The sequence below is a fragment of the Sciurus carolinensis genome, chromosome 8, assembly GCF_902686445.1.
Source record: "Sciurus carolinensis chromosome 8, mSciCar1.2, whole genome shotgun sequence".
Taxonomy (NCBI): domain Eukaryota; kingdom Metazoa; phylum Chordata; class Mammalia; order Rodentia; family Sciuridae; genus Sciurus; species Sciurus carolinensis.
In genome coordinates this window covers 103,354,696-103,382,003 of record NC_062220.1, presented here as the reverse complement: position 1 = coordinate 103,382,003, position 27,308 = coordinate 103,354,696, and the positions used below count along the sequence as shown (strand labels likewise).

The 27,308-nt window shown below is 40.2% G+C and overlaps 1 protein-coding gene across 1 annotated transcript in view; it reads right to left on the bottom strand.

Annotated features, from left to right (window-relative positions):
* The window catches only part of Adcy1 (adenylate cyclase 1), a 153,748-nt gene that overhangs the window by 83,934 nt on the left and 42,506 nt on the right, over positions 1-27,308 (bottom strand). The window contains exon 4 of the mRNA XM_047560293.1: positions 20,666-20,777. Coding sequence (XP_047416249.1) covers positions 20,666-20,777 — 112 coding nt within the window. The remainder of the gene's footprint in view (positions 1-20,665; positions 20,778-27,308) is intronic.

The window sequence follows — 27,308 nt, the reverse complement described above, 5'->3', positions numbered from 1 at the left end:
GTCATACGCAGAAGGAGATGAAAACAGTCCCCTGTGATGAAAGCCAAAGGCACGCACAGGAATGTGAAGTGTGACCGTTACTGCACATTGCAGCTGAGGTGTGCATGGGGAGAATCTATCTCTGAACAGGGACTGAGGGCAAAGCCATTTAATATTGAATATCCATGTGCACACATCCACACATTAAGGTCTTAAGACCGATGAGGGTCAGGTCTATTCTGGAGAAATTGTCCAGAATGACTATCTTAGAACAGCAATCCCCACCTGGAACCTGGGCAACATGCACAGCACGTGGGTGCATGACCCTAGCCTTTAGATTTTAGAATATTCTCTGTAAATATGGAAAGCCACTGCTGGGAGTCACTACAGGAAGCACAGAGGGGAACATTTATGATACTCATATGATTCTGTGTCCCACCACGAAGAGAGAAGAAGAAGAGGAGGGTGGAAGGGGCCCTAAGATGTAGGCAGCCCCAAGGGACCAAAGTTGTCCCTCCTTCCCAGGCATGGAAAAGACAGGATTGAGAGAGAATGCAGGCAGGACGATCTCACACTTTGCTTCCCATGTGTGGCCTTAAGACCTACAGCCTGCTTACAAAGTCTGGACCAGCAATGACCCTGCCTGAGTGGGCAGTCACAGGGAAGGTCACACACACAGCTGTATATTCTGACTCTGTCCAGCCCAGAAGGTCACAGAGCACTGAAAGGGCTGGGGTCTATAAGAGGGCTTTAATTCCATGCAGAAATGATTGAGTTAAAAACCACCATCTTGCAGGTCCAGGAGGAAGCAGAGTCAGTAGGCAGGATAATTGCTACTGATTCTAGAGCCCTATGATGTCTGAGCCCTGCTACAGTCAGCCCTAAAACAGTGGAGTCCAGAGAGGCCAGAGGACAACATGAGGACTCCACACTACACCTCGATTGAGTGAGGTAAGTCCCAGGACCTGGGCTCCCCTGGAGAAGGAGGAGGCATATGCATTAATCCAGTTTTTGCCCTGAAGTGACTGCGTTCAAAACCCGAGTTGACCAAGTCCTATGAACTTTGTACAATTGAGTGTTTGACTGTCAGTGGAAAAACAGAAGAACAGGAAATGTGACAAAACTGTATTTCTATGTTGCAGCACGTGACAACTATACATGTGTAGCAACTGTGTACATTTAACTTGCTAGACCCACAGGATTAAAAAGAAATGCACTGAAATACACTCAGTGGAAATCACCAGAAGTTAAGAAGAATCGTTGTTTCAACTGCAGTTGAACTCATTTTCCCACAAGTGCTTTTACTCAACCCCATGATGAGCCACTCACTACACTAAAGCATGGAATACATAAGAGTGAATGAAAAGAGAGAAGATCTTTGTCTTTGTGGAGCTTTCCACTACAAGGACTGGGACATACAGGGCAGAAATGTTGAAACCCAAGAATTCTACAGACATCTGTCCATCAATAGGTACCAGGCAAGCACAGTCCCCATAAGGTTTCCCTGGCTCAGAAAGGACCAAAAGGAGTAAGCCTACCCTGTCATCAGAAAGACTCTCCAAATAAAATTAAATTAAAAACAGTGATGCCTAAAAATCCAAACCAAAATGAAATAAACCTGTTACTATAACAGGGACTTAAGAGGCTGATTTTGCTAAAAGAACTGACTCTTTGCTTGGTCCTCAGATGGGTAACTAAAAGCAGGAAAAAAGCTTGTCACCTCTGCCTTCATTGTGTATCTGTCTCCTTTGTACTTTAAACGTTGTGTCAGATTTCTGCTTAACTTTGCACGTAGACATGTTAATCATTTAAGGAGTGTCTGTCTAAAAACTGGTAATACAAGGTTGATTAGCCCTAAATTTACCTAACCTCTCTCATCCCCCTTCAAGGTTGAAGCACCAAGATAAGAGTAACTAAGGTATTTTTAAGACTTGCAGGGACATCATAATCAACAAATTGTCAACTGACAGCTTTTATAACATCCTGTTCCAGACCCCTGGGAAATTCCTAAAGGTCTCCAGTTATTTCCCTAAAACTTGCAGGCATGTCACCCCTTGATGGGTCTGCCCTCCTACAGGAGCAATCATCCCATGATGGGAACCAAGAATGCCCCCTAAGCAGGCGCCATCATCTCATGATGGAAATCAGACAGTCCTCTCAAGCAAATAACCACTTCTCCAGGACCACAAGAACCAGAATTGAGATCAGCATCCACCACACCAGTTTGACCAACATGGCTTAACTTTATATACTTCTTGTGCCCTGCTTTTGATCCTCCCCTATTTATTTAAACCTAAAGTTCATGGAAGCACCCCAAAGACAAGGCTGAGGATGCTGGCCCCCCTTGTCTTCCCAAGTGCACCTATACTCAAAAAATTTCTTTCCTACGTCACCATTACTATTTTCACTGGATGTATGGGGCAAATGTCTGAACCTGGTTTGCTGGGACTCCCTGAAATCAGGCCTCTGGCCTAGGATTCTGGCAACATTACCATGCTGGCAGCATGACCACACACAAAATTATTCTAAGGGATGCAAAAACATAAGATGCTGTATATCTGATGGATATAACCACCAAGAAATGTTAAAATGCACCCACTAGGCTTTTTCTTGATTATAATAATATTGGCAGTTATTTTGAACCTACTATATATGGAAAGGTAAAACAAATCATATTATTATCTTTATTCACTTTGTGTTGTTATTACAGAATGCTTGGGCATAGGTATTTTTAAAAGAACAGAGATTTTTATTATCTCTTACAGTTCTGGAATCTGGGAAGTCCAAGGATGAGGGGTCCACATTTGGCAAAGACCTTTATGCTCCCCTGGTGGAAGCCCCCCAGGGAGTGCAAGAGAAGCCAAGTTGGGACTGAACTTACTTTTTTTAAAATTTTTTTTTAGTTGTCAATAGACCTTTATTTTATTCATTGTGGTGCTAAGGATCCAACCCAGTGCTTCACACCTGCTAGGCAAGTGCTCTTCCACTGAGCCACATCCCCAGCCCTGAACTTACTTTTGTAACAACCCACTCTCAGGACACTAGCCCATGTCCTACAAAAATGACATTAATCCATTCATAAGGGCAGAGTCCTCATGGCCTAACCTCTTACTAGGTCCCAACTCTAAGTACTATTGAATTAGAAATTAAGTTTCCAATATAAGAACTTCAGGGTACATATTAGAACCATAGCACTATCATTAGGATTTTCAAGCATCAAGAAAAAAATATAAATATAAAAATCAAAGAGTGGAGTTCCATGAATTGGAAATATCAAAATCAAAGGAGTGGAGTTAAGGGAATTGGAAATATTAATATAAACTCAAATTTATTTTTCTTTTCTTAAAAAAATATATAACTATCTCTATCTCTGAAAAAGTCCCAGGACCAATGGCAACCCAGATTCTAGGATTGAAACCCCAATTCCCACTGAAGGAAACTAGGGCTTCTGGCATAATGCCAAGGGTGTGTCTGCAGCAGGAACTCCTCACTGTCCCTAAAGATAATGCTCAGAGGTAAATCACCATGTCAAAAGTAAATAGAATCAGAAAAATGAGAGATTACACTCCATTTATATATGCTCTATCAAAATGTATAAATACATTCTACTGTCATGTACAATAAATTAGAACAAATTTTTAAAAATTTTTAAAAACCAAACTTTTAGAGCTCATAAGTGAATTCAGTAAAGTAGCAGGTTACAAGATCAATGCTCATAAATCCAACGCATTTTTATACATAAGTGATGAATCTTCAGAAAGAGAAATTAGGAAAACTACTCCATTCACAATAGCATCGAAAAAAATAAAATACTTGGGAATCAATCTCACAAAAGAGGTGAAAGACCTCTACAATGAGAACTACAGAACACTAAAGAAAGAAATTCAAGAAAACCTTAGAAGATGGAAAGATCTCCCATGTTCCTGGATAGGCAGAATTAATATCATCAAAATGGCTATACTACCTAAAATTCTATACAGATTCAATGCAATTCCAATTAAAATCCCAATGATGTACCTCGCAGAAATAGAGCAAGCAATTATGAAATTCATCTGGAAGAATAAAAAACCTAGAATAGCTAAAGCAATCCTCAGTAGCAAGAGCGAAGCAGGGGGTATTGCAATACCAGATCTTCAACTCTACTACAAAGCAATAGTAACAAAAACGGCATGGTATTGGTACCAAAATAGACAGGTAGATCAATGGTACAGAATAGAGGACATGGACACAAACCCAAATAAATACAATTTTCTCATACTAGACAAAGGTTCCAACAATATGCAATGGAGAAAAGATAGCCTCTTCAACAAATGGTGCTGGGAAAACTGGAAAACTATATGCAATAGAATGAAACTAAACCCCTATCTCTCACCCTACACAAAACTCAACTCAAAATGGATCAAGGACCTCGGAATCAGACCAGAGACCCTGCATCTTATAGAAGAAAAAGTAGGTCCAAATCTTCAACTTGTTGGCTCAGGATCAGATTTCCTTAACAGGACTCCCATAGCACAAGAAATAAAAGCAAGAATAAACAACTGGGATAGATTCAAACTAAAAAGCTTTCTCTCAGCAAAGGAAACTATCAGAAATGTGAAGAGAGAGCCTACAGAGTGGGAGAATATCTTTGCCAACCATACCTCAGATAGAGCGCTAATTTCCAGAATCTATAAAGAACTCAAAAAACTCTACACGAAGAATACAAATAATCCAATCAACAAATGGGCTAAGGAAATGAACAGACACTTCACAGAAGAAGATGTACAAGTAATCACCAGATATATGAAAAAATGTTCAACATCCCTAGTAATAAGGGAAATGCAAATCAAAACTACCCTAAGATTTCATCTCACCCCAATTAGAATGGCGATTATCAAGAATACAAGCAACAATAGGTGTTGGCGAGGATGTGGTGAAAAAGGAACACTCATACATTGCTGGTGGGGTTGCAAATTAGTGCAACCACTCTGGAAAGCAGTGTGGAGATTCCTCAGAAAGCTTGGAATGGAAACACCATTTGACCCAGCTATCCCACTCCTTGGCCTATACCCAAAGGACTTAAAAGCAGCATACTACAGAGATACAGCCACATCAATGTTCATTGCTGCTCAATTCACCATAGCCAGATTGTGGAACCAACCTAGATGTCCTTCGGTTGATGAATGGATAAAGAAACTGTGGCATATTTATACAATGGAATATTACTCCGCAATGAAGAATGATAAAATTATGGCATTTGTAGGCAAATGGTCGAAATTGGAGAATATCATGCTAAGTGAGATAAGCCAATCTCAAAAAACTAAAGGACGAATGATCTCGCTGATAAGCGGATGAGGACATATAATGGGGGGTGGGAGGGGCTAGCATTAGGTTTAGGGTTAGGTTTAGAGTTAGGCTAAGGAGAGCAGTAAGAATGAAGGAAAGAAGGACTGTGTAGAGGGAAAAGAGGGGTGGGAGGGGTGGGAGGGGTGGGAGGGGTGGGGGGGAGGGGAAAAAATATAATAAACATCATTACCCTATGTAAGCGTAAAAAAAAAAAAATAAAAAAAAATAAAAAAAAAAAAAATAAAAAAAAAATTTTTAAAAACCATACTTGGAGGAATTCAAAACAACAACAAAAAAAAGAGTTAGCATCAAGGGGAAATTAAAGTAAATGCAGTTATTTTACATGAGATCTTGTAGAGTTACATATATGCATAGAAATGCCTAATGTCCCCAAACTAGCAAGCAGCTGTGTATCTGTTGGAATCTTTCCATTATGTGAATCGATATTTTTAAGGGATCTTTCTACTTTGCATGAAAAAAAATAATTATTTCTTTGTCAAATCTAGTTGTCTTAAAATATTAATAAGAGAGAGAGTATATGTTGGACATTATAAAAAGTTTTGCAATTTCAAGTTACAGTTGATTGTGAAATAATAGTTTCATACTGAATAAAAGATTTGTTTTTAAGAAAATAAATAAAATAATTTACTGTCTAAAACAAAGGAAATTGAAGTCAGCTGAGCCAGGCCCCCACTTGCCAACATGGGAAATTAGAACCCCAAAAGTAAAAAAGATGACAATGGATCAGTACATCAGATTTTTCAAAATCCACAAGTTCATAAAGAGGCTCTGATTCACTGTTTTAAAAACTGATGGATCAATTTAAAAAATGAAGTGTTTACTATTTTTGAGAATAATCAAAGAGCTGATGAGTAAACATTCTTTTTTTAAACAAAAATTATGAGTTAACAAACTCAGAAGTGATGCAATTAAAAAGCACGCTCAAATGAAGTATGAAATCCTGGCAATGCTTACAGGGCAGCTGCTGTAAGACCACTGGGTGCAACAGTGGATGGAGCCAGGTGAGGGGGTGAATCTCACTGACCAAGTCTGAATCCACCAACAACCTCAACCTCCAGGAAGAGAAAAGCTCTGGCGCCCCCTGCTGGGGAGAAGCAATGGGAGGCTCATAGCCACACAAGAATGGGTGCAGACCCAAGAACCTACTCGGTCAAGTCTCTGGGATGTACCAGTTTTAATTCAAAGGAGATGATAAGGGGCTATGGGACTTAACATAAAACCACAGAGGATGAGGAACCAAAAAGGGAGGGAAACTGTTGAAGAATGAAAAAGGAATAGCAAAACAAAACAAACACAACACACTGACCTATCCACCAAGAGCAACAGGTTGTATTAATCATGTGAGGCCACATCAAAATACACTTCTAATGCATATTTTGAGATGGCTTTTCAGAGGAACTGAAGACACAGGACAGCTTTGAAAAGCTGTCTTTCTGTGGGGGACATTTTTTGTCTGCAGCACAAGTAAACAGCAGATGTAAAGAGGCCTTCTCTGAAGCCCCCATCTGCCTAGGAAGGCATCTTCACAGGAAGAAGAGATTGGAGGTCTCACACCTGGCCCCAACAGTAGGACATCACATGAAGTCCTCTGCTGACCTGGAGACTTTGCCTAATGAGACCTCCTTCCTTCAGGGCATTTTTCTCCCCTGACCCTTCCATAATCTCCCAAAGCCTCAAGCCTCTATTTGTTTTCTGTATCTTAAAATGATGAACTTTAACTCTGGGTCCTGTTCTTTGAGTCTTGTACTTGGTGTGTGGCCTTCATGTTTCTGCATGTTAATATATTCGTACGCTTTTCTTCCTGTTAAGTCTGTCCCATATCAATTTATTTCATGGACTAAAATCATTAAAACTTCAGAGAGAAAAAAGAAAATTCATTTTTCTATTTTCTGTATTTTCAGAAGCTCTGACAGCTTGGAGGTTTGCATACTGAGAGAGTGGCCTCCCAGGGTTAGCTAATCCCTAGAGTCAGCAAAGAGCTCTGTAGAACTCTCCTTTCACATGCAAACTAACCAAGCCCTCATCCACATACCCAACGCCCTTTTATCTAACCTAACTTTCACACACCAAGTCACACTCCCAAAGGGCCTCAGGGTCAAGTACCAGACAATTAGAGACCATACCTATAGCCTAGGTCATTATTCAAACTAGCCAATCCTAAACCTAATGAACTATTTAGCTTGCCTCACCCCTTCATTCCCTAGAGAACAAAATAAATGCTCAGAGGTTTGCTGCCCCTTGTTTCTGCCCCTGCTGGTTGTTGTGGTTCTTCCCAGCTGGACTGGCTTGGCAAAGAATGTCTCTTTTATTCTGCTATGAGTGATAAATTTCCTTCAAAGGTATTGTTCTCTCTGTGTCCTCACTCGGTCACTCCATCAGTTAACATCCCACAGGGCAATCAAGATATGTGTCCATCTTGTTTGTATCCTGAAGGAACAAAGCAGCCACATGAAAAGGGGTAAACTAAGCCCAGACTGTTAGAAATGATGTGGCTGTCAGTGGTTTGGTTGGAGATGAAAATAGTGTCGTGGTGGTGTTGGTTGAAATGTTCTCAGATAGTAGAGCTATGTGCTGAAGGACTTGTACATGATGTGAGATAATATCTAGCATTTAGGAGGAGACAGGATAAAGACCAAACAAGACTGACCATAATTAATAACTGCTGAAGTTACATTATAAAATGGCAGGCTCATGTCAATATTTATAGCAGCTCAATTCACAATAGCTAGATTGTGGAACCAACCTAGATGCCCTTCAATAGGTGAATGGATAAAGAAACTGTGGTATATATAAACAATGGAATATTATTCAGTCATAAAGAAGAATAAAATTATGGCATTTGCAGGTTAATGGATGGAGTTGGAGAATATCATGGTAAGTGAAATAGGACAATCCCAAAAAACCAAAGGCTGAATGTTTCTTCTGATAAGTGGATGATGAAACATAATGGGGTGGGGGGCTGGTAAGAGAAGAATGGAGGAACTCTGGATTGTGTAGAGGGAAATAAGGGGGGTGGGGAAAGGAAAGAGTGGAATGAGACAGACATCATTACCCCGTGTACATGTATGATTACACAAATGGTATGAATCTACATGGTTACAACCATATAAATGAAAAGTTGTACCCTATTTGTGTACAATGAATCAAAACGCAGTCTGTAAAAATAAAAATAAATAAAATTTTTAAAAAATAAAATGGCAGACTCCTAAAGGGAGGGTTGGTGCCTCACTTGTTCATGCTACAACCCTGTCTTCTAGAAAATTGCACAGGCCACAGAGGGGCTCAGAAGTTGTTTTTGTTTGTTTGCTTTTGTTTTCTTTCAGTACTAGGGATGGAACCCAGGGGTGCTCTATCACTAAGCTACTTCCTGAACCCTTTTTAAATTTCACTCTGAGACAAGGTCTCATGAAGTTGCCCAGAATGCCCTTGAACTTGTGATCCTCCTGCCTCAGCTTCCTGAGTAGGTGGGATTACACAAGTGCATTACCCCACCTGGCTCTCAGTGCCTGTTTTCTGAATGAACACACCCAACTGTGAACATCTGTCTCCCCTGCAGGTGGACTGAGGGGTGAATGCATCTCCTGCTGTGTCCAGCAGGATCTCCCTAGCTAACTGATCTGCTTCTCACTCAAGCCTTATATGGGGACAAATAGACGAGGATGATGGGAACACAAGGTTAAGGGAATAATTCTATAAAATGAACCCACTGCACTGACTCCCCACATGCTTTCTGTGCCCAAAAGCAATCTGCCTGCATCCCCACCTGGCCTAAGGGGACAGGAAATGTCACATTCTTCAACAAACTGAGGCAGGGGGCAGAAGGCCTGGCAGTCAGTGTAGACAATGAGAGGAAGATGGCTGGTTATCACTGGGTTGCTAACAGCTAACCTCCAGAATCACAGTACCAGCTCAGTGGGTTGGTAACACCTCCAGGACTGTGCTTCCCAACACAAGCCATTACCTGTGCTCCTGCCTCTTCCTGCCCTTAGGTAAGTGCACAGAGAAGAAAGAGAAGGTTGGGGGGGGGGGCGGGTCTGGGGTCTACAAAACACACCCACTTCACAGGCACCCAGCTCTGGGTGCCCTTCTCTCTTGGAGAAGTCTGCTACCTCTGTCCCTCCCTTTAAAAAAAAAAAAAAAAAAACTTGCTTTCTACTTACCTCAGGTTTGTCAGATGTGTTTAATCTTCAGCACCTGGGGAATGAGGACCTGTTCCTGATCTCCAAAACCAGGTATCAGTCTCATCTCTCCCATTTTCTGATCAGATTCTGCATTCAAATCACAATTTGGCCACGTTCTTCTTTATGTCCACTCATTTATATAACACTGTCCCCCATGAAAGGCACCATTTTCTCCCTTATTCCACTGTCTCTACTGGAAGACCAACTCTCCAGGAAATGCACCATGTTTCACTCTGGACAGCACTCATGATGTTTTATTTCTATTCTGATCATAATGTGTCAAGCATTTTATTCAGCAAACTCCTGGTTTTACACAAAACTCAGAGTGCCCCGCACAGAGATGTCTGTAAAGACCAAGACTGCATCGCTCAGCATGCTCTGTGCTCAACGTGCATGACACACAAACTTGCTCCAAGAACACCATCAACAGTGAGTACAACGAATCAACAAATCCACTTCAGGGTTCTAAGACAGCCAGGTGTTCAGTGGCTCACAGAACTAGGGTGCCAGAGCAGGAGGGGATGTGCAGACCCTTCTGGTATTCTCCTCACATTTTGCAGGCACAGAAGGTGAGGCAAGAGAAGTAATGATGATGAGGCTGGGTACTTAGGGCTGCCCGTGGCCTTTAAATTGAAGCCAGTGAAAGGTTCAATGAGGGCAAAGACCAAGAGGGCACTAGAAGGATGGATGTGAACACACTTCCCTATGGACCTGGAGCCTACAGGGACAGCTCTGGCTCCCAGCCCAGCTTGCATGAGTTCCTTTTGGAAATATCCAGAGGAAACACAAAATAAATGCAAAACAATAACCTCACTACACAGGCCATCAAAGTGTCATCTTTCAGCAATTAAAGATTGAACAAAATGGCCAGATTGTATCATAAAGCCATGTGTGTCTGTCTTGTCATCTGTGGTCAGGAAGCCCAATGTCATTTGAGCCTGCAGAAGAATTCCTCAACTCAGCATGATTGCCCTATTTTCTCTTAAAGCAAATTATATGAATGCTAATGATCCTAACTTAAATACTCATTATTTTTGTTCAAGTAATCCTCTGTGATAGTTCCTTGTGGATCAGAAAGTCTCCTGGTATATCTGTATTTGGGGACAGCATTGACTTCAAGAGGTTATCAGCAGACCCTGAACATCCCTCACTATTACTCACACCTAGGGGTGACCTCGAAGCCAATCCAGGGAAAGGAAATACTTCATGGAGTTGTGCGACCTTGCTATCCTTCCCAACCAACCCTTGCTTGAATTCTGTATCAATCAGGGCACCCAGCTATACCATCTCAAGTCTGAGTCCATCCACTGACAACCATCACACAGGAGCTCAGAACTTACAATATGCTCTTGTTAATGGGGGCAGGGGAGGCTCCAGGAAGGGTTCTGGTAGTTATGAACAAAACTAAGGAGCTCTGTTCTCATCCACATGAGACCTGGGATCAGGAGGAGCCCCAGGTTGTCTAGCTGATTAAAAAAAAAAAAAAAAGCCATATTGAAATCGGTTTATCTCTACAGATGGCAGAGTGTGAATCACCACACTGTCCCATCACCTTCTGGAAGCAGCTGAAGGGACTATGTACCTAGTCCAACCAGTTCATGTTCCTGTTAGGAAAACTGACATTCAGAGATGGGACCCTGTCCCTCCACAGGTAGAGGTGAAAGGAGGAAGACTGCTGTGGTTCAGATGAGGCACCCCCCAAAATGCTCCTGTGTGAGACAATGAAGGAAAACTAAGTAGAACAAATAAAATCAAATAAATTTTTTAAAAAAGTTCTAAAGGTGAAATGATCAGGTTATAAAAATCTTAACTTAATCAGTGGATTAACCCATTTAAATGTATTAACTGTGTGGTAACTGTAGGCAGGTGGGGTATGACTGGAGGAGGTAGGTCACTGTGGGTATGCCTTTGGAGATTACATTTTGTCCCTGATGAGAAAAGCACTCTCTCTGCTTCCTATTGCCATGTTCTGAGCTGCTTTCCTTTTCCACACCCTTCTGCTCATCTAGGACCCACAGCAATGGACTGGCCATCTATGGACTGAGACCTCTGAAACCATAAGCGTCAAACAAACTTTTCTTCCTCCAAAACCATTCTTGTCAGGTTTTCTCGTCACACCAGCAAAAAATCTGACTAAAACAGAAGAACAGGTGTTTCTCCATCATTTCACAGGGGTGTGGACAGTTTTGCAAATATACATGCATATAAGAACCAATGCAAATCTAACAAGAATCCAATAAATGGGGGAAAGGTCAAAAATATTGTTCACATCTGTGACCATCAACCATGGCTAAGGAGGTAAATAAACCATCAGCTACTATTAAGACTAAGGCAAATATGCACTGTGTTTATTTAACTTCCTGCAGGTACCTCTGTAAAGAAAAGGTGTTTGGACTACAGCTGTGTGTGATTTTCCAAGCCTGCACTTCACAGGGGCCACCCTGAGTCTCAGTGCCAGGTACTGCAACCCAGAATGAGCACAGCTATGAGGAAGCACATAAGGTCCTCTAAAAAGTACTCATGCAGATTAGAGCAAACCACACACTTAAAAATGCACAACACCATCAGGGCACAAAGGGAAGAAGAGATAACTGATACAGAAAAAGATGACATGAAAGGGGTCATTCCAATTTTGAAATTCCTAGCAGTTACCTCAACAAGGAGAAAAGGTGATCCAAGTTAAACTTCTAAAGATAAAAACTGAAGTGTCTGAGAGGGAAATGACAGTGACTAGGAGTGACAGGTTATTCACTGCAGAAAAAAATAGACATAGCTCAAAATGAAAAAGAAAAGGAATCCAAAATTCTTTTTTAAAAGATCATGAATGAGCTATAGGACAGTCTCAAGAGAACCTAGCACAGGTGGCACTGGTGCCCCTGAAGGAAGAGGGAGGGAAAATAAAAAGTGTTTGAAAGGGATGATTTATTTTTTTGTCTTTTCCAAATCTGATATCAGTATAAACCTACAGATGCAAGAAGTTCAATGTACTGCAAGCACAGGTAACATGAGAAAAACTACACCAAGGCACATCAAAATCAAATTTATTAGAACCAGTGATGAAGAGGAACTATTAAAAGTAGACAGAGAAAAGGGACCAATTTCATACAAAGGAACCAAGAACTGACTGCAGATGGTTCACAGGAAAAGCACGTAAGGGAAGACAACAGAACGACATCCTCAGAGTGCTGCAGAAAGTAACACAGAACTAAACCACAGACCTAGAGGATGATACCAGTAGATATAAACTCCAAAAACTGAAGGCCAAATAAAGAGCTTTCCTGAAGTACAAAAACTGGAAGAATTCATCCCCAGCAGACTGCCACTACAAAACAGGTTAAAGGAAATTCCCTAGGCAGAAAAAATACAACACAGAGATATACTGACCACATGAATGAAGAGCCAGGGAAATGGAAACTACAGGAATAGATAAGACTTCTTATCATTTAAATCTCTTCCAAAAAGAACTACGTAAATAGATATATTAACAAAGTAACACCAAAAAACATAACTCACAAAAAGGTGAATGGCAACAATTTCATGAAGGACAAGAGGACAGAAACAGAAGTATCCTTTTCTCATAAGGTAAACAAGCTTGAACAGTAAATAGAAACTGCATGATGGTGGAAAGTTATTAAGTTATAAAACCCTACAGCAATGCTGAAAATAATGAAAACACTTTCTACTAATAAGCCGACAAAGGTAAGACAGAACCATAAAACATTCAATAAATCTACAAAAGGGCAATAAAAGTCAAAAACAAAAAAAGGAAATAAAGAACAGATGGGACAAATCAAAAGTAAATAGCAAGGTGACAGTTTTTGACCTAATGCATCAATAATGCAGAGTCCAAATGCCCAATTAAAGAAAGAAACTGTCATTCCAGATAAAAAATAAAAGCAAAATCCAACTAGAAATGAACTTCAGATAAAAAGATACAGAAAGATTAAAAAAAAAAAAAAAAGCACAGGAAAAGACAGACTTTCTGACAATAATCAAAAGAAAGTTAGAATAACTATATTTATATCAGGCCAAGTAAAGATTATCACCAGAATGAAGAGGATTATTTCTTAATAATAAGTCAACTTAGCCAAGCACACCTATGAACCCAGCTAAATGGGAGCCTGAGGCAGAAGGATAACAAGTTCGAGGCCAGTCTGGGGAACTTAGTGAGAGACAGACTCAAAATTAAAAATAGAGAAGACTGGTACAGCATCCCTAGATTCAGTCCCCAGTAACACACACATGCGCGCACACACACACACACACACACACACATGCAAGTGAATACATCAAGAGGAAATGACAATCCTGTTATTAAATAAAGAATCCAATAACAAAGCTTAAGAATATATGAAGCAACAGAAAACAGAACCAAAAGGAAGAATATACAATTATGTTGAAGATTTTGACACACCTCTCACAATAATTGAGAGAACAAGTAGCCAGGATATCAGTACTGCTATTTATAGAATACATTATTAATAAAAGAATTCTGCAAATGCAGAGTACGCATTATTTTCAAGTGTACATGGGTCATTTATCAAGGAAACCATATCCTTGGCCATAAATTTAAGAGAATTCAAATCATAAAAAATATTATATTCTCTAACTATAACAGAATCAAAGTAGAAGTCAAAAGCAGAAAGATCTTCAAAAATCCCTACATCATACCTCTAAATATAACCCATGGGTCTAAAAAAAAAAAAAAAAATCAAAAGGGAAATTAAAAAGCATTTGAACTCAATAAAAACAAAGCAGAAATTTTGGTGCTATTATGCAGCATTTCAGGGGAAGTTTATAGCACTAAAAACATATTAAAAGAAAAAACTTCAAATTAATGATCATTTCATCTTAATGAAACTACAAAAAAAGTTAAAAGCAAATTAAACTCAAAATAAGAAGAAACACACTAATAAATGGCTGAAATGAAATTGTTGGAACAGAAAAATAGATCAATGAAAACAAAAGCATTTTTTAAGAAAATCAACAAATTTGATAAACCTCTAGACAAAATGACCAGAAGAAAAGATACAAATTATCTAAATCAGGAATAAAAGCAGTGACATCCTCCAAACTCTACAGATGTGGAAGAATAACAAGGAAATATGATGAATAATTTCATTCCAATGATTTTTTTTAAATTTGTCCTAATTAGTTACACATGACAGTAGAATGTATTTTGATATACTATACATAAATGGAATATAACTTCTTACTCTTCTGGTTATTCCAATGATTTTAACAACTTAGAGTAGGTAGACAAACTCCTTCATAGAAAAGTAAACAAACAAAAACCACTACTAAAATCATTCAAGAAAAGGAAAAAAAAAATGGGTAAGAAGTTGAATTTGTTGGTAAAAATTTTGCCCAAAGAAAATACAGACCCAGATGTGTTACTGGTAAATCTACTGAACATTTTCCCAGAAAACTGAACAAGAAGAAACACACCCAAAAGCCATCTCTGAGATCACTGATACTATGTAAAGACAAAATAAGAAAAGCTACAGACTAATATCCTCAAATAACATAAATGGAAAAAGTTCTAAACAAAATTCTAACAAATCAAAGCCAAGTATGTTCAAGTATGGTTTATCCCAGGAATGCAAGGATGTTTTGTCACTTACCATCAATCAATGTAATTTATTCCATTAGCATACTAAAAATGGGAAGTCATATGACCATTCCTATAAACACAAAAGAAAAAAACTGACAAAAATCCAACATCCATTTCTGGTAAAAAGCTCTCAGCAGATTAGGAATAAAAGAAAACTTGTTCAACTTGATAAAAAGCATCCACAAAACCCCCACAGCTAGCATCATACTTAATTATGAAAGACAGTGCTTTTCTCCTAGAATAGAGAACAAGACAAGAATTTCTGCTCCTGCCACTTACTCCAGAGGTTCTAGCCAGTGAAATAAGACAAGAAAATGCAAATAAAAGGCAACTAGATGATGAACAAAGAAGAAAAACTGTCTTCATTTGCAAAATGAGTTTAACAGAGTTTCAGAACAATAAGTCAATAAAAACACAATTTTTTTAAGTTACGGTTTGGATATGAGGCATCCCCCAAAAGCTCCTATGTTAATGTAGAAAGGTTCAGAGGTGAAATGATTGGATTGTGAGAGTTATAACCTTATCAGGTCATCCTGGTTTGAATGTAATTGGTGGTAATTGGGGGCAGATGGGACATGACTGGAGAAGGTGGGTCACTGGAGATGTGCCCTGGAAAGGTTCATCTGCCCTGTGACCCCTGACCCCTCTCTTTGGTTCTACCATGACACAAGCAACGCTCCTCTACCATGTTCTTCATGCCTCACCTTGGGCTCAGAGCAATGGAATTGGTTGACTATGGACTAAGCCTCTGAATATGTGTGCCAAAATAAACTGCTCCTCATCTAAGTTGATTTTTTTCAGGTATTTTGGTCACAGTGACACAAAACTAACACTATTCTGATAACAGAAAATTAGAAATTAAAAGTTAAAGATCAAAAGCATTTAAATAATACCAAAAAGTAGGAACTATTTAGGGATAAATTTGATAAAATATATGAAACACCTATACACTGAAAACTATACATTTCTTAAAGAAATTAAATAAGATCTAAAAAATGGAGAGATATACTATGTTCATGAATCACAAGCTTTTGTATTTATGGAATTCCAGGTCTCCCTGGATTCATAATGTAGATGCAACACAATCCCAAACAAAATTTTGGCGGACTCTGTTTTAGAAACTAACAAGTCCATTCTAAAATTCATAGAAAAAAGAAATGAACCTAAAATAGCCAAAAATCACTTTGAAAAAGAAAAACAAACTTGGAGGATTCACAAGACCTGTCTTGAGATTTGTTGTAAAGCTATAGGACCAAAGTGTGTGACTTTGGTGTCAAAATAGACACAAAGATCAATAGAAAAGAAAATTCAAAAATAGGTCCACCTATATATAAACAAAAGTGTTTATTCTAAAGTTCTAGAAATACAATTTAGCGCAGAAATGATAGTCTTTTCAGCAAATGTTGCTAAAACAATTAGATATCCACATGCAAAAAACTAAATTAAAAAACTTTGATCCATACCTCATGTTATACACAAAAATTCACTCAAAATGTATTATAAACCTAAATGTAAAACCTAAAATTATAAAACTTCTAAAAGAAAACATGGGAGAAAATTTTTATGACCTTGATTAGGCAAAAAATTTTCTTATATTTATTTAACAACCCTACTATGAGAGGGGCCACAGGCTGGGTTTAGATAGTTGGCAAATGAAACGAATGATTGCAATCATTTGCATATCTTTGCCATGTGCATTTTTCTAAAAACAGTATGTATTTGTAAAGCTGTGGAAAATTCACACACAAAAAAATTTATGAGTACTATGTCATGTTTTCATTTCATTGACCATGAATCTAACTACTGTATCTAATGCTTGGACTTTTTGTTAATGATGTTTTTTCTCAAGTTTGGGTGCAGACCTCATAAGATGGAGAACACTGAATTAATGTATTCCATTTATTGGTAATATAGTGTGTGCTTTATGAAGCAAGTGTATAAGAAATACATGTCTTCCTCTATTGGAGTATGAAGTTGATCAATAAAGTCTGCAGCCTGCTTGGAAATGCACATCCTGGTGAACAGCAGAATTTCTCCCACATAGCACAGTGTGCGAAAATTTGCAAAGTAAAAACTGAATATGATTTAATTACAAAGGTAGTAAGAACAAAAGTCATTTGACAATTCTCTAAAAGAGACCCGGTTGACAAATGGGCATTTCTAACAGCAATGTTATCTGGTTATGAATTAATAACCTAATGGGATTAAAGGAAAATGAGCTTTATGTTAGAAGATGCTGATTTTTTTCACACTAAGTTTTCAAATACCTAAGCAGTTTTAATGTCACTGACCCTCTGATCACAGTTCTTCTGGTAACGACAGTAGCTGTGGTTCACTGAAGGTTAACTCTGTCCTAAGCACTATGCTAGGTGTTTCATGCTGTTATTTTGCTTTCTACTATTTGACTTCTCATTATATTAACACCTTGAAATAGTCATAGCTAGTTCCTTTTTTTCAATGGAAAGACTAAAAGTGAGTCACTGGTAGGCTGAAAAATGGTCTCCCAAAAGATATCCATGATCAAATCCCTGGAATCTGTGAATGTCACTTTATATAACAAATAAGAAAAGGAATCTCTGCATATATGATTAAATTAAGGATCCTGAAATGGGAAGACCATCCTGGATCATGCAGATGGGCCCTGGGTACAATGACACGTAGCCTGATAAGAGGAAGGCAGGAGGAAACCTATTGCAAAGAAAAAAGCAACAGACAGAAGAAAAAAAGAAGGGAAGAGGAAGAGAAGGAGGAGGAGAAGCAGGGGAGAAGCAGCAATGTGAAGACAAAGGAGACTGGAGAGATATGGCACAAGTTAAGGAACTGCAGAAACCAAGAGAAGATATAAGCAGTAAGGGACAGATTCTCCGTTGGTGGGGAGAAGGACACTACCAACATCCTTTTTATGTATTTATATATTTATTGGTACTAGAGATTGAATCTAGGGATGCTCTATCATTGAGCTACATCTCCAGAATCCTCCCCCTCTTTTTTACTTCAAGACAAGGTATCACTAAGTTGCTGGCCTTGAACTTGCCATCCTCCTGTTTCAGCCTCCCAAGTTGCTGGGATTACAGGTGTGCACCACCATGTGCAACATCCATCGACATCTTGATCCGAGGCAAGAAGGACTGATTGCAGACCTCCCGAACTGAGAAAACAAATTTCTATTGTTTCAAGCCACCAAGTTGGGTGGTAATCTGCCACAGTGGCTTTGAGAAACCAACACACAGTAATAGCACTTTGGGCAAAGATTTTTCAGACACAATACAGAAATGACCCAACCCATCCCATTGGCAGTACAAGCTCAGACCAGGAGAGAAAAGAAGAAGAAGGAAAAAAAAAAACAAATAAAAGTAAAGAAAGCCCTGGCAGGGCTAAGTGGAACACTCCATCTAGAAGATTCCATAAGGATGAAGCTATAGGCACCCCCTAGCATCTGGACAAAATGTGCTCTTTGACTAAAAGACAGGAGCTAGAGCTCCACCCCAGGCAATAAGGCGCACACTGGGCATATCTCACCACACCTCCTTCATGGCAGCCAGAAATCCTATGCAACAGATAGAAAGGAAGAGCCCTGGGACTTGCCCAGGAAGATGGGGAAGCTTGTGGGAAGATAGTTACAGCCACAGTTGGGAACGAGGCCAGTAGATAGTCAGACAGAGCTATAGACAGGCAGCCCCCAAGCCAGGCAAAAACATCATTTCAGCCAGAAAGCGTCCTTTCCAGATGGAGAGCCATCATCTTCCTTTCCCCTTCAGGAAGGAGGACACAGCCTTTCCCAAATAGGGTTCCACAGCACCCTGTCCCAGCATACCAATGAGTATCTTAGGAGAAAGGGCTCATCTAACCAGTCCATTAGGAATGTAGACAACAACTTTAGGATTGGACCTCAGGACCTTTGCTCTCCACAGGAACCCCCAAAAGATAGCAGCGTCCAAAGTTCCCAGGCCCACTCCCTCCCACCCCTCTTAAGCTCTCTCTCTATCCCAGATGTCTACAGCACATGCCCAGGTTTGCTCCCACACACACAGTCAGACCCCAAAACTGAATCATCCAGGTATGGCAAGTTCAGCAGCCTCAGTCCCATGTGACCATCACCTGGCCATGCCCTGCCCAGTGGGGCTCCTCACCCAGCCTACACCATGCTCAGAGGTTCTCAACTCTGCTGCCACACTGCCAGCCCCAGCTAGGCCCTTTTCTGGCGCTTCCATTGGGTAAACAGCCACTCTTTCTCCCAAGAATCTTCACCATTGCTTCCATTGAGAAAGGTACTGATTTTCCCTGGAGTTGACTGCTCTCTCCCAAACCACTGACCTCAGCGCCCCCTCCCCCACCTGGAAGGAGGCTGATCAAAAGAGAAGGGGAATTTGGCACCATCCCATGTGCTCTTCCTGTTCCTCAAAGGGCAGGGATGGTGAGGGTCTGGGGTCCAAGGAAGCCCAGACAGCCAGTGCCCCAGCAAGTCTCACACCTGGGCATCCCACCACTGCCCTCTGCTCCCTTTGTCCCATTGAGAGAGGAGCCTTCCTTGGCTGTGGTCAGTCTTCCTGCAGAAGCAGGCCAGGCCCGCATGGGCTAGGAATCAGTATCAGGGAGGATTTGCCAGATGAAAGAGCTAGAAGAGGATTTCCACTACAGAGTAACAGGGCGCATTCTTAGCCCTGATCTGATTACTGCTGTGAGCAGTGCAATTTATCCCAAACATTCCCCTGGGCAGTAGAGAAAAATGAAGGGCATCCCACTCAGCAAATGTGCCCTCCTGAGGGCTGGGATGGTCTGTCAGTTTCTGCAGCTTGGACTCCAGACCCACATACTCTCTCTCTGCTCTAAAAACCAACATGTTCCGGGGTGAGGGGAAGACTCTGGTAGCCCCTCAGAGCCTGCTGGTCAATGTGGCTGAGTACCACAAATGCAAAGGGCTCCTGAGTCCACCAACCAGACTCCCACAGGGGGCTGTGGTGGCCCAGGGGATTACTGGCACTCATGGAAGCTCCATGGGTTTACTGTTCTCAGCATCCAAGCACACCATTTCAAGCCAAAGCTGTTAGCATGGCCTTAGCTGGGCCTTCAGCAGGACTTGATGCCAGTTATGACCTGTTCCACTCCAGCATGCAGCCTATTGAGGGCAAAGGTGGCTGCTGCCCAGACCCAGCATGTCCATTGGCAGACTCAGCCCCAGAAGAATGGCAAGCCTAATGTCAACAGACATAGCCATGAACAAGGGGTTGTGGCCACTGGTTCTGTTTGCCTGTGGGAATGGCAAAAAGCAGCCCTGTGCCTGGGTATGGCCTGCAGGACACAGTATCTTTCTGGAAGACCCATTTGGAAGGTACACTGGCAGAGTTTGTGCCATGTGCACTTATCTGGCACATGCAGGTCCAAGGAGAGGAATCAATGAACAGTGAGGCTCAAAACACAATGATTTACCACCTTGCTGGTGATGAATGACTTGGCACTCAGTCCAGTTCACATTCTAGGTACAGGGAATCACCAAGCACAGAAGCCATTCTGATTTAACCTGAACAAAGGAAAACACTGAGCTTACCGTGGCTAACTCATCGAACTTGCCAAAGAGTTCATTGAGCAGTTTCACCAGCTCCTGGGCCGTGCACTGGGATGCCAAGCCTGTGAAGCCCACAATGTCGGCAAACAGGATGCTGCAAGAGAAAGGGGTGCCAGGGCCGCCTTCTCTCAATCACTCGGAAAATAATGACTTTCAAAGTTGAATAGACATTTCCACCCACAAACCACTTTAGAATAAATCACCCCATTTACTCCTCCATGCAAGCTGGAAATAAAGGTCCCCCTGTTCCCATTTTAGAGGCAAGAAGACTGAGGCTCAGAGAAGCTGCAGGACTTTCCTCTTGGTCCCAGAGGGAGTTTAGCTGCTGGGTCATTCAGAGCTTGCCAAGCCCCCTTGCCAACCTCTCCCACTACACACTGTCCATTAGACCTGCCCCCTTCCAGGGAAGCCATGTGACTAGGTGGTGGCTACAAGCACTGAACTAAGGTAGTGAGCTTTTAAGAAGTGTGTGGGCCCCTCCACACCACAACCTTTTTTTCCCCTTCTGCTATGAGCTGGACACAGGTGACTGTGAGGTCCTGGGTCAGGTATTAGAGCCTCACAATCAAAGGGGACAGATCACTAAATTATTCTACAGAGATGCCACACCCTTATGTGAAATTCTCCACATACTGGGTGTCTTATTTATATAGAACCTGAGTCAGCCTCAAGAACTCAGTGTCCACCCACAGAGCAGAACTATTTCCCTACAGTTGGTAGGAAAGACTAATCCATTAGGTCCCAAGTCGTCAATTCTGCAAACACAATAAATACTCAAATATTATTTCAAAGTTACTATAAGTAGTATGTTTGTTGCTCAACTTAAGTTTTTATACGTGTTCCACATCTGGGATGATGGGACAAAAATGGGTTAAAAAGATGTTTTCTAGGATTTCCTTCCTTTCTTCCTTCTTTCATTTATTGATGGATTGACTGTTCTCACTGGTTTACCCAGGATGGCCTTTAAACTCCTGAAACTTCCACCTCAGCCTTCCAAATTTCTGGGGTTATAGGCATGTGCCACCACACCCATGTATTTTCTTATAAAATTAAAACATGCTCTCTGCAGAGTATTTGAGAAATGAAGAAAAAAATGTTTGTCTTGGAAACATTACATTTTAAGATATGTCTAAAAACATGGCCGCAACCACTATTCAATGTATAAGGTGTTCTTGTTTTTCTCTAACTTTTGGACTTCCTGAACCTATACCACTCCCTCCCAGCATCCCTCTATGGAAGCCATAAATGTCAAGTAAAAGAAAACAAGCATTTTTGTGGACAACAGATAGTATCACCAAAGAGGAACCAGCCCAGCTTAACTGGATGTGATGATGCACACCTGTAATCCCAGCTACTCCAGAGGCTGAGGCAGGATTGTAAGTGCAAGCCAACCTGGGCATTTTTGGGGCGGGGGGCAGTATCAGGGATTGAACTCAGGGACACTCGACCACAGAGCCACATTCCCAGTCCTATTTTGTATTTTATTTAGAGATAGGGTCTCACTGAGTTGCTTAGCGCCTCGCTTTTGCTGAGGCTGGCTTTAAACTCAAGATCCTCCTGCCTCAGCCTCCTGAGTCACTGGAATTACAGGCATGTGCTACTGCATCCAGCTAAGACCCTGTGTCTCAAAATTAAAAAAATAAATAAATAAAAAGGGCTGTGGGTGTAGCTCAGTGATAGAGCATTTGCCTAGGATGCTCAAGGCCCTGGGGTCAACCTCCAGCACTGCAAATAATAATAATAATAATAATAAACAGAAGAAAAGAAGGAAAGCAAAGAAGGGGCTCACAGCTCTACTCTAGCAGGACTGTCCAGCTCTACCAGCTAACAGCAAGGGGCCCCAGGCAACTTATGCAAACTTTCATAATGTCCATCCTTTCATTTGTAAAATGGGAGTAAAACAAGAGGCTACCTTAAGAGCTCTATTACTGTTTACAATCATTTATAATGATTTTTAAGTATCATTATTCATTCATTCATTCGCTTGCTCATTTGACAAGTATGTATTGTGGGCCAGATGTACTGACAATATTTTAGATGCTTGGAACTTGGTAGTAAACAAAAGATTCAAACAAACATGACTGTCCTTGGAAGAATTCCCTTCCACTGAAGGAGGGGACATATAAAGTATGCCAAAGGTGGCCAGTTTAACTATAGTGAAAACTGAAGCTGGGGGACAGGCATGGAGTTGTGAGTATTGTTACCTAGGGTGGGTCAGGTGAGTTTTGGGGGTGGGAGGAGGGTGATGCATAGACAATGAGCAGGCAGGATTCCAGGTGGAGAGAAGAGCAGATACTGCTCCTGTGAGTTTTGCTGGAACATTTCAATTCAGTTTCTCACTGCCATCCCACTGCCTTCTAGCATCCCCGGTTTCTGATGAGAACTCAGCAATTAATCTTACTTGTAAGTAAACTGTCATTTCTCTTGTGCTGCTTTAAAGATTGTCTCTGCATCTTTAGTTTATTTCCATGTGATCATAATGTGTCTTGCTGGGGATCTCCTTGAGTTCATTCACCTTGAGTGCACTGAGCTTCTTGTGTGTGTTAATGTTTTCCAAAAAAATTGGGGACATTTTTGGCCATTATTTCTTCAAACATTCTTCCTGCCCTTTTGTCTTTTTTCCTTTTCTCTGGGGCTTACTATGCATATGTTGATATACCTGAGGGTGTCTCACAGCTCTGAGTTTCTCTTCATATTCTTAATCCCTTTTTCATTGTTCTGATTGCAAAATCTCAATGGACTTATCTTCAAGTTCACTGATTCTTTTTCTGCCTGCTCAAGACTGATTATGGAGACCCTTTAGTGAATTTTTCATTTCAGTTACTATATTTTTCAATTTTGGAAATTCTATTTCATTTTTTAACTAAAACACTATTGGCATTCCTTATTTAGTGCAAAATCATTCTTAGTGTTTCCTTTAGTCATATAGATACAGTTTTGTTCCTTGAATATATTTAAAACAGCTGAGCTAAAATTTTTGTCTAAGAGGCCCAATGTCTAGGCTTCCTCAAGGATGGTTTCCATTAATTGCTCTTTCCATCCTATGTGTTACCATATATACATTTATTTCATATATAATATATTTCTATTATGAACTGAATAATACAATGTGGCAACTCTGGAAATAACATTTGCTCACCCCAACTCCCACCTCAGGGATTGTAGTTATTGCTATTTGGTTTGACATTATTTAGTGATTCTTGTGAACTAATTCTACATACACTTGGTCTTCTGAAATTCCCAGAGGTATTCAAAGCATCCTGTGTACATCTCCTTCCCAAGATTATCCTTTAATTTGGTTTTTTTTTTGGGTGGGGGTTACCTTATTGTTTGCCTAAGGCAGTTATGATGTTAAACAATTGCCACTGGTTGTTTTCATCAAAGGTGCTGAGCAAAGGCAGTCCACACTGGGCTTTGCATCGGGTACAATAGAGATGGTTCATGAGCGGGATTTCCCAGGGAAGTTCACACAAATAATGACAATTTTCTGAGAATCAGGCTTGGAAAGAGCACCAACTCCATTCAGATCCCCTTCAGTAGCTTTAAGAGTGTTAGTTTTCACTGTGACTGCAATTGTTGGTTTTCAATGCTATTGTGGAGCTGAGAAGACAGAAAGATGGAATAGGGCAAGTTAAAAAGCCAAACAGCTCACTGTTCTTGAAATTTAGTTATTTTTCTTAAATACTCCTCATAAATTGTTGCAAGATTTGGGCTAATTTCTAGAGTTCTTACAACATCTTCCAGCATTGTTGGTGCATTCTCAGAGAAGAGAATTGCAAGATGTACACCAGCCCTGATGACATCAGTCCATGTGAACTGTATATGGCACACTGAGTTTGGACAGCGATCCTGGAGTAATTCAGAATCACTGGAAGATTCTATTGAGAATGGGAAAAGAGCAGCAAGATGTTCATATCTGGGACACCAAAAGACATCTGTGACAGTTTCCAGAAGGTTGTCAAAGGGGTGAGGGTGGAGCTGGCACCATCAACAATAAGGAGGCTCAGCTTGCTTGCTCAGGTCATTGAACCTGTCTCATTCCAACTGCTGGGGTACTAAGGAGCCAACTAGGGAATGCAGATGGATAATTTTCAGTATACAAGAAAAATGGTGGTTCCCTGCATCTCCACTTTTTATCCCTGTCCCCAGGTAAGAAGCCAGCTGAGGAAAAGGCACTTAGGTGTCCAGACACTGTGCCCAACTCCAGCTGCATTCCCCAGAAGAACCTTGACTTTATTTTTTATTTATTTATTTATTTATTTTTTAAAGAGTACAGGCTGTTTTATTAAATGTCCCTTTAATTGGAGTTTTCCTGGGTTTTTTTTTGTTTGTTTGTTTGTTTTTTTTTTTTTTTTTTTTTTTTTTTTGCGGTGCTGGGGATCGAACCCAGGGCCTTGTGCTTGCAAGGCAAGCACTCTACCAACTGAGCTAACTCCCCAGTCCCGAAGAACCTTGACTTTAAAAAAAAAAAAAAAAAAAAAAAAATTCTGCTAAGAATCTAACATGAAATCAAGTCTCTTAATTTTTTAAAAATTATAATATATTATTATTAGTTATCAGTACAATATTGTATAGCAGATCTCTAGGACTTATTAATCTAATTTTACTGAAATTTTATGGCCTTTGACTTATAACTCACCAGTTTCCCTTCCCCGACTCCCTAGAAAACATTATACCACTCCGATTCTATGCATTTGAATGCTTTAAATATCTCATATAAATAGAATCATGCATTATTTATCTTTTGGTGACTGGCTTATTTCAGTCAGCATAATGTCCTCAACTTTTATTTATGTTGTTATGTAATGCAGAATTTCCTTTTATGAAGGAATAGTATTCCATTTTATGTACATACCACATTTTCTTTCTTATCAGCTTCACTGAAATATCATTGTATAAATATTGTGTATGTATGGTATACAACTTGATGTTGTATTTTTCCCACTTGATGTGGATTTTTTCTGGGAGGGTACCAGGGATTGAACTCAGGGGCACTTGACCACCAAGCCACATCCCCAGCCCTATTTTGTATCTTATTTAGAGACAGGGTCTCAGTGAATTGCTTAGCACCTCTCTTTTGCTGAGACTTGCTTTGAACTCTCAATCCTCCTACCTCAGCTTCCTAAGACGCTGGGATTACAGGTGTGTGCTACTATGCCTGGTCAACTTGATGTTTTAATATACAAGTACATTGTGAAATGAGTACCATAATCAAGCTAATTAACATAGCCATCACCTCTACATAGTTACCATCCTCTGTGTGTATGTGTGTACATGTGTTAACAAGATTGAACTTAGATCTATCCTCTTAGCAAATTTCAAGAATATGTTAGTGTTAACTCTCACCATTCTGTTGCACATTAGATCTCCAGAACATATTCAGCCTATGTAGCTAAAACTTTGTACTCTTTCATCAACTTCACTCCATTTTCCTCTCCCCCCAGCTCCTGGCAACCACCACCCCTCCTATGCTTCTGAGTTTCACCATTTTAGTTGCACATGTAAATGAAACCATGAAGGTTTTTCTGAGTCTTATTTAGCTTACTTCAGTGTCCTCCAGCTCCATCTGTATTGGCATATATGGCAAGATCTCCTTTTTAAGGTTGAATAGTATTCTGTGTGTATATGCGTAAACATATATATACACACACACATATTTATACATATACATACCATATTTTCTTTATTCATTCCTATTTTGAGAGTACTTAGGTTGCTTCCATATCTTGCTCAGGGTAAACAATGCAATAAAGATGGGAGCATAGATATCTATTTGATATACTGATTTTATATCCTTTGGATATACACTCAGTGGTGGGGGATCAAGGGGTAGTTCTATTTGTAATATTTGAGGCATTTCCACACTGATGTCCATAACAGTGATACTAACTTACATTCCCAAGAACATTGTACAAGTTTCCTCTTATCAATAACCTCACCAACATTTATCTGTTGTCTTTGAAAACAGTCATTCTAACAGGTATAAGATGATTTCTCACTGTGGTTTTAATTTGCATTACTCTAATGATTAGTAATGTTGAGAATTTTTGTCATACACCTGTTGGCTATGTGAAATTCTGCATTTGAGAAAAGTATCTATTTAAGTCCTTTGACCATTTTTAAATCAGTATGAATGGAAAGACTGAGTGGTAACTATGGGCAGGTAGCGCAGGGCTGGAGGAGGCAGGTCACTGGAGGTATGCCCTGAAAAGGTTGTTCTTCCCTGTAGTCCCTTCTCACCTTCCCTTCTCTGCTTCCTGACCCTACCATGAGCTCAGCAGCTTTACTTCAACTTGGCCATTCCACCATGATTTACTGCCTCACCTTGGGCCCAAAGCAATGGAGTCAGCTATCTGTGGTCTCAGACTTCTGGCACCAAATAAACTTTTATTCCTCTAAGCTGTTCTCGTCAAGTATTTCAGTCACAGCAATGAAAGTTGTCTAAAACATTAGACTTATTTGTGGTTATTGTTGTTTGATTTTTGTTTATTTGCTTGTTTGTTTGCCCATTCATCTACTATATGTCTTTAATGAAACTGGTAAAGGTAAATGTACATACAAGCACAAAATCTGTATTACTATAATTGGGTAATAGGAATTCCTACTGTGTTGCTGTTTAGCATTC